We start from the raw sequence: 6,548 nt of genomic DNA, 5'->3' as shown, positions 1-6,548 counted from the left end.
TTTTAAAACCTGACTAGGTTTAGGATGTTTAGGAAAGCTAAAAAGAAGTGCAGACAGCCATAGGAAACTCATAATTACATTTAACAACTATAAAATCCTTCAAGTGTATCACAAATTGTGACCTGTAGTTCTGAAAACAAAAGTATTTTCCACAATAAGCATGCTATCTGGTACCTCCGAAGTTATTTTAGTTTCTTAAAAAAAAGAGGGGAAAAAATAAAGGTAAATAAACAAATCCAATTAAAAAATTATTCCAGAACTTAGCATTATAGTAGGTATTTATCTTCTCTAAAATAACTTCAAATTTTAATATATTTATTTTACAGTATGCCTTATTTCCCTCCATGCTCCTAGCACATGTACTCGAAAAGGCAACAAAATTATGAGACCTAATGGAAGTTTGATCTAAGGTTGCAGAAAAATGTATAACAACTTTTATATCAACTTCATACAATTAGCATCAAATACCAGCCCAGAGCCAGACATCTTCCTATATGCATGGTACCTTCAGTTTCTTACCTAGAAGCATTACTACTTGACAATATACGGCAGGGAATATTAGTGGAGTGAAAGGAAAAAAATATATTTCTTAGATACTTACAGGTAGTACATAATACATCTTTAATTTAAAAAAAAAAAAAAAGTGGTTTAATTTACAATCAAATACTACTTTCCTGATGTTTTTTCATAAATACTTGGGTTTTCTATTACTTCCTTCAGTATTCTGTGGACAGATCAGGCAAGTCCAGCAAGTGTTCTGGGACTTGAAGAAAAAAAATTTCCTCCCAGTCAATGTCACAGCAGTGGGTAAATTTCATCCAAAGTATCTCGGGCCCTTCTCAATTAACAGGCTACTATTCCAACCATAAATCTCTGAACAAGTGTCATTCATTTAATGTTTGCATATGTGCCCCAAACAAAAGCAGACAAATTAGAAAGACAGATAATTAGAGGAATGAGACTAACTTGCCCAGTGATGTTTCCAATTGCTCAGAAATGTGCACCTGTTAGAACTACCTGATCCCTTGAAGAATTGGAAGAGTTAAAATTACCTTGGGATATTATCTGGGAAACATAACTTAGATGAGCTCATGTGTTTTGGTGCCTTTATTTTATTACTTTCAAGCAAGAATATGTACTTAAAACTTATTCTAGAAAACACTGATCAGGAATCATGGAATAATTAAAAATTTCATGATTATAAGATCCGTAAGAGGAAAAAGGGAGATGGGTGGAGTTCTGTGAGGTAGTGATGTTGTAGTTGTTCCTTCTGTTGCCGCATTTTAATGTTCACAAATCCTGTAATTAGGTAGATTATCATCACCCATTTTAAACACCTGGAGTCACAGGATTAAGGTCTGTTTTACTACTAAATTCCAACTTCTTCCGAACAGTAAAGAGGAAAACTAAGACTGCTACAATTTGAGATTTTTGGCTCAAGTACACATTGTGGCACTTAGAAGAAACAGAGTACATTCTTAGACATGACTTAAGCACAGAAGATTAGAGTATTTCAAATATACAGTCACTTTGGAAACATACTATTATATACCAGCATTTCAGGAGAAGTAAAACCCTTCTCTACTACATTTCTCCTGACTGCAGTTTGCTCATACTGTACCTTCAAGTTCAATTACACCCACTTAATTAACAAACAACAATGTAATATCCCATTTTGAAAGTATGTTGAGGTGAGCATGACTGGAAAGACTGGTGGTGATTAAAAAAGGAAACAAAAAGCCCCCAAACCTAAAAACAAACAAAAAACAAACTAAACAAAACAAAAAATAGGTCATTGCAGGTTGACAACGTGGCCCCAAAACAACTGTGCCATGATATACAAAGGGCAGAAAACTGCAACACTGGGACAAAAACAGCACCAGCAGCGGTCAGGAAAGGGGAAGAGCAGGAGACAGGACAGTCTTATAAATACCACACTCTTCTTCTGAGAAGATGGATTAATTATGAGTCTGCTTCAGAGGTGAAACACTAAATAAGTTTAGGTTAGGGAAAAGGCTTATACAGCTTGAAACTCTGGCTCCAAAACAGGATTATTTCAAACTTGAAGGCATTCCCTTAGAGATCTTCTATGTATAGTTTTAAGATTACAACCTCTATTAAATAGGTAAATAGTTTTCAGGATCTCTAATACTCCTTAGTATCTCTGCTTGTTTGTTTGCTTTTTGTTTTTGTTTTTGTTTTTTTTTTTTGCAGTATTTGAATTTGTATCTACACCGAATTTACATAAGCTTTCTAATTCCAGAAAAAAAGGAATATATTCATTAGATTAAGCAAAGTCAGCTCCACCGAACTACAAGACTTCTGATGAGCTGACAGGTTACTACACTGAAATTATTTTATTTCCTTGGTAATTTCATTGTCTTTCAAGGAAACTCAAGTTAAAAAAATCTCATATGGTTATGACAAACAATCAACAAGCATAAAAGTGTGTTCCAAACTCATCCCCTGCAATAGGGATGATCTGCATGCAATTGGGAAAAAACTATTTTTAATATCAAATACTTAATCCAACTTCACCAAGATAAGATCTACTAATGGAAAATTTATTATTCTGACCAGATTGTACTTTTGAGGAGTCTCACTGGAACAAAATCTCATCCTTTCCTGTTGTATACTGTTCATTCAGCACATGGTTTGTCTTCAGATTTTAGAACTAGCAACAAATAATGATTTCTTTAATTAATTAAGATGTAATCAAAGTAGAATTTCAGTTCTCTACATTTTGAGCTTAAATAATTTTGGATACTTCAGATAGACTTTTCAGTCAAAAACAAAAGCAAGTGACTATTTTGGACTTCAGCTATCCTTCATGAGCACAGAAATCTGAATAAGACAGTAATCTTGCTGCTTCTAATCTTCATATATTATCAGAGATTCAAAGCAATACAGCAATTTATTTAATATTTGAATAGTATTAGTCAATTTAAGCAGACACTTCCACAGAAATAATTAGCCTGCCTCTTTTGCTTTGCACCAGTTTCTCCTGTTGGGCTGGATCAGTTGTTTAAGCAGTTTCACCTCAAGGCAGCACAGGGAACTGGTCCAGCTGAAATACATAGGACAATCTATCAAGACAGCTTGTTCTGGGACCAAAATTTACTCGAGAATATTTAAGAAAACGCAGCTTTAAAGTTGAACAGGGAAGCTTGACACTGTCAGCTTTTACCACTGATGATAATAAGAGAAATACTAAAAGTTACACAAAGGGAAACCATGCAACATACCTTTGGAAGCTCTTCAATCTGATTAGCATCTAAGTAGAGTTCTTCTAGGGTCTTTTCAAAAGTAAAAATCTCCTTAGGCACCTGTTCCAGGCTGCAGTGAGAATAATCAAGTGTAGTGACTGTTTCCTCCTCTCCACGCAGGCAGCGGCATGACACCAGCCGCACCAACAAATTCCTCTTCGTTGTCATTTTCAGGCACTATAACACAGAAATTAGTAGATTTATAAAACCAACCAGACAACTGCAGAAATACCTAGATGGGCAACATCTCAAACTTCTGGTTGCTAAATACTTAAAAAAAGAAGGAAATGTATACATACATGCTGTGTATATATATACACACATATGAGAGGGAGGTGGGCAGAAAGATTTTATTTTTGTTTAAACACAACAGATCTTTAGTTGCATGAAATGTCATTGAAATATCTACAGACACCAATGGATGAACATAAAATTTAGCCTGTAACTTGTCTCCTGTCAACAGCCCTAAGCAGAGAATATCCACATTGCATGTAAGCAGATAAAATTTGAAGCAGCAGTTCTGAAGCATCATTCATGCTTTTACAATCTGTTTTTGCTTAATACAATAAAATCAAAATGATACAGAGGAAAAAAACTTATTTTCAGTGATGAGTAATATTAATGTACATTAATTTCAAATTCCTCACATACATACAGATCTTTTGCGCAACAAGCTAGTGTTGTTTTCTCTAACTGTTCTACCTATTTAAAATAAAAGATTTCCAAGTACTTAGATAAATGATTTTCCTCAACTTCTGCAATTTCAGTCAGTAAATAAAACTTTAACACATCTTCTGTGCTCACTGAAATTAACAAAATTTCATTTTGCTATAGGAACTTCTTCCCTGTCTTAATTAAAACATTGAAGGCTATCAATACTAGGACAGTCTCTTCATATCATCATTCTGCACACTTTTCTGCCTTTCTCACTGCACACAAACAACTCACCTACCTACCTGCCTTTCTGTCTAATCTCATGATCAGTTGCCCAACTAAAAAGACTGTAGTGGAGGAAAGGAAGGATGTATCACAGAAGAGAGTCCACTCTTATCAACCAAAGACAGAAAAATGTAGTATCGCACAGGTAACCTTTTTTTTTTTTAAATATTCTCAAATTAAGAACTGCTCCAGGGATGGTTTGAGTAAATACAGTTCAGAAAGTAGACAGGAATACAAAGCATCTCAAATATTTCCCTACCCACTAAACACTGAAGTCTAGCAAGAAGAAGAATCTTGATCTTGTACTGTTTTGCAACATCAACAAGCAATATAAAAGCACCAAATAAAACAATGAAAGAGCTTTGCAAATCTGCAACACTTTTACAGTTTCTTTTTCTCCATCACCGTACAAGTTCAAAATTGTAAGAATTTGATCTACTACAGAACTCAGAGAAGGAAGAAAGAACGAAACAAAACCCAACAAAAAGCCTCTGTCCCCCAAACAGTTAAAGCCTTGACCTAAGTTTACCTCAGCTAGTAGTCAACAAAGGAAAAAACATCACGATACTGGTACAGTTAATTTTACCTCATGAGGGAATAAGATGAAAAAAAATAATGTATAAGCAGAACAGATAGGAAACAAGTTCCACAATAAATACACCAAGTGGGACAAAGAAAAACGTCTGTGTATATCATACAGGGGTTGGAACGGACCTCAAGAGATCATCAAATCTACAACCCCAATGAAGCAGGTTCCCTACAGTAAGTCACAAAGGTAGGTGCCCAGGTAAGTCTTTACCTTCATAGAAGGAGACTCCACAGCCTCTCTGGGGAACTTGTTCCAGTGCTCCGCCACCCTTGCCATAAAGTTCTTCTGCATGTTAGTACAAGTTTTTAGGCCATTACTCCTTGTCCTATCACCATGCACACTACTGAGAAAAGCCTGGCCTCATCCATTTGCCTCCTACCTTCCTTCCTTTAGGTATTTGTAAACATCTATCATATCCTCTCTGTCTTCTTTTCCTCAGGCTTACTCAATCTTTCCTAATATGGGAGATGCTCCAGGTCCTTTATCATCTCTGTGGCACTCCACTGGACTCCCATTATGAGATCTGTATGTTTTTGAACTGGGGAGCTCAGAACTGGACACAGTATTCTAGATGTGGCTTCACCAGAGCAGAGTGGAGGGGGAGGATCATCTCCTTTGATCTGCCGGCCACATACTTTTTAATGCACACCAGAATACCACAGGCTTTCCTGGCCACAAGGGCACACTGTTTGCTCGTGGCCAACCTGTTGTCCACCAGGACCTCCCAGGTCCTTCTCCACAGAGCTCCCCTCCAACAGGTCAGCCCCTAACTCATACTGATGTATATGGTTATTTGTCCCCTGGTGCAGGACTATAAACTTGCCTGTCAACTTCATCACTTTCTCCCCTTCCTTTCTTCCCAACATTTCCATCTGTCGAGGCCTCTCTGAAAATGGCAGCACAGCCTTCTGGCGCATCAGCCACCCCTCTCAGCTTTGTGCCAATAGCAAACTTGCTGAGGGTGGACTCTGTTCCTTCATCCAGGTCACTGACAAAGATATTGAATGAGATTGGACCCAGCACAGACTCCTGGGGAACATCACTAGTTACAGGCATCCAATCAGACTCTGCACCACTGATCACAACACTCCAAGTTCTGCCAGTCATCCAGATGTCAATCCACCTCAGTGTCCACTCAACTATTCCACACTTTCTAAGTTTAATAACAAGGATATTGTGGGAGACAGTGTCACATGCCTTGTTTAAGTCAGGGTACATAATATCCACTGCTCTCCCCACAGCTACCCAGCCAGTGATGACATCAAAGAAGACTACCAGGTTGGTCAAGCATGATTTTTCCTTGATGAATCTATGCTGACTACTCCTTACAGCTTTCTTCTCTTTTAATTGCTTGGAGAGGCTATCCAGAACAAGTACTTCCACCACTTTTATAGGAACAGCTGACTGACCTGTAGTTTCTCAGATCCTCCTTCTTGACCTTTTGGAAGACTAGAGTGACACTGGCTATTCTCCAGTCTTCAGGCACATCTCCCATTGCCAAGACCTTTCATATCCCGATGGTACAATGCCTATGCAGACTATTGCTGTGCGTTTTTTTTTTCCAACCAGTTTTTCTTGCTTTACATTTATGTACCTAGATAGATACCAGACCATGTCATATACTCTACATAATTTGAGAGTGTGAATGACTTGGACTACTTCAAATTTACAAATAAACGAGGCTAAATTCAACAAAGGATGTCTCTTCATTCAACAACGGCAAAATATTACATTTAAAAAAAAAAAAGCTCTAA

General features: G+C 37.2%; 1 protein-coding gene across 2 annotated transcripts in view; it reads right to left on the bottom strand.

Moving 5' to 3' along the window:
• LOC104914932 (erbin-like) overlaps positions 1–6,548 on the bottom strand; it is a 62,618-nt gene that overhangs the window by 10,778 nt on the left and 45,292 nt on the right. For both annotated transcript variants that reach the window (XM_010725487.3, XM_031557252.1), the window contains one exon: positions 3,246–3,443. In XM_010725487.3, coding sequence (XP_010723789.1) covers positions 3,246–3,434 — 189 coding nt within the window. In that variant the 5' untranslated portion in view covers positions 3,435–3,443. The remainder of the gene's footprint in view (positions 1–3,245; positions 3,444–6,548) is intronic.

The sequence above is a fragment of the Meleagris gallopavo genome, chromosome Z (assembly GCF_000146605.3).
Source record: "Meleagris gallopavo isolate NT-WF06-2002-E0010 breed Aviagen turkey brand Nicholas breeding stock chromosome Z, Turkey_5.1, whole genome shotgun sequence".
NCBI lineage: Eukaryota > Metazoa > Chordata > Aves > Galliformes > Phasianidae > Meleagris > Meleagris gallopavo.
This window is presented reverse-complemented; position numbering and strand designations above follow the sequence as displayed.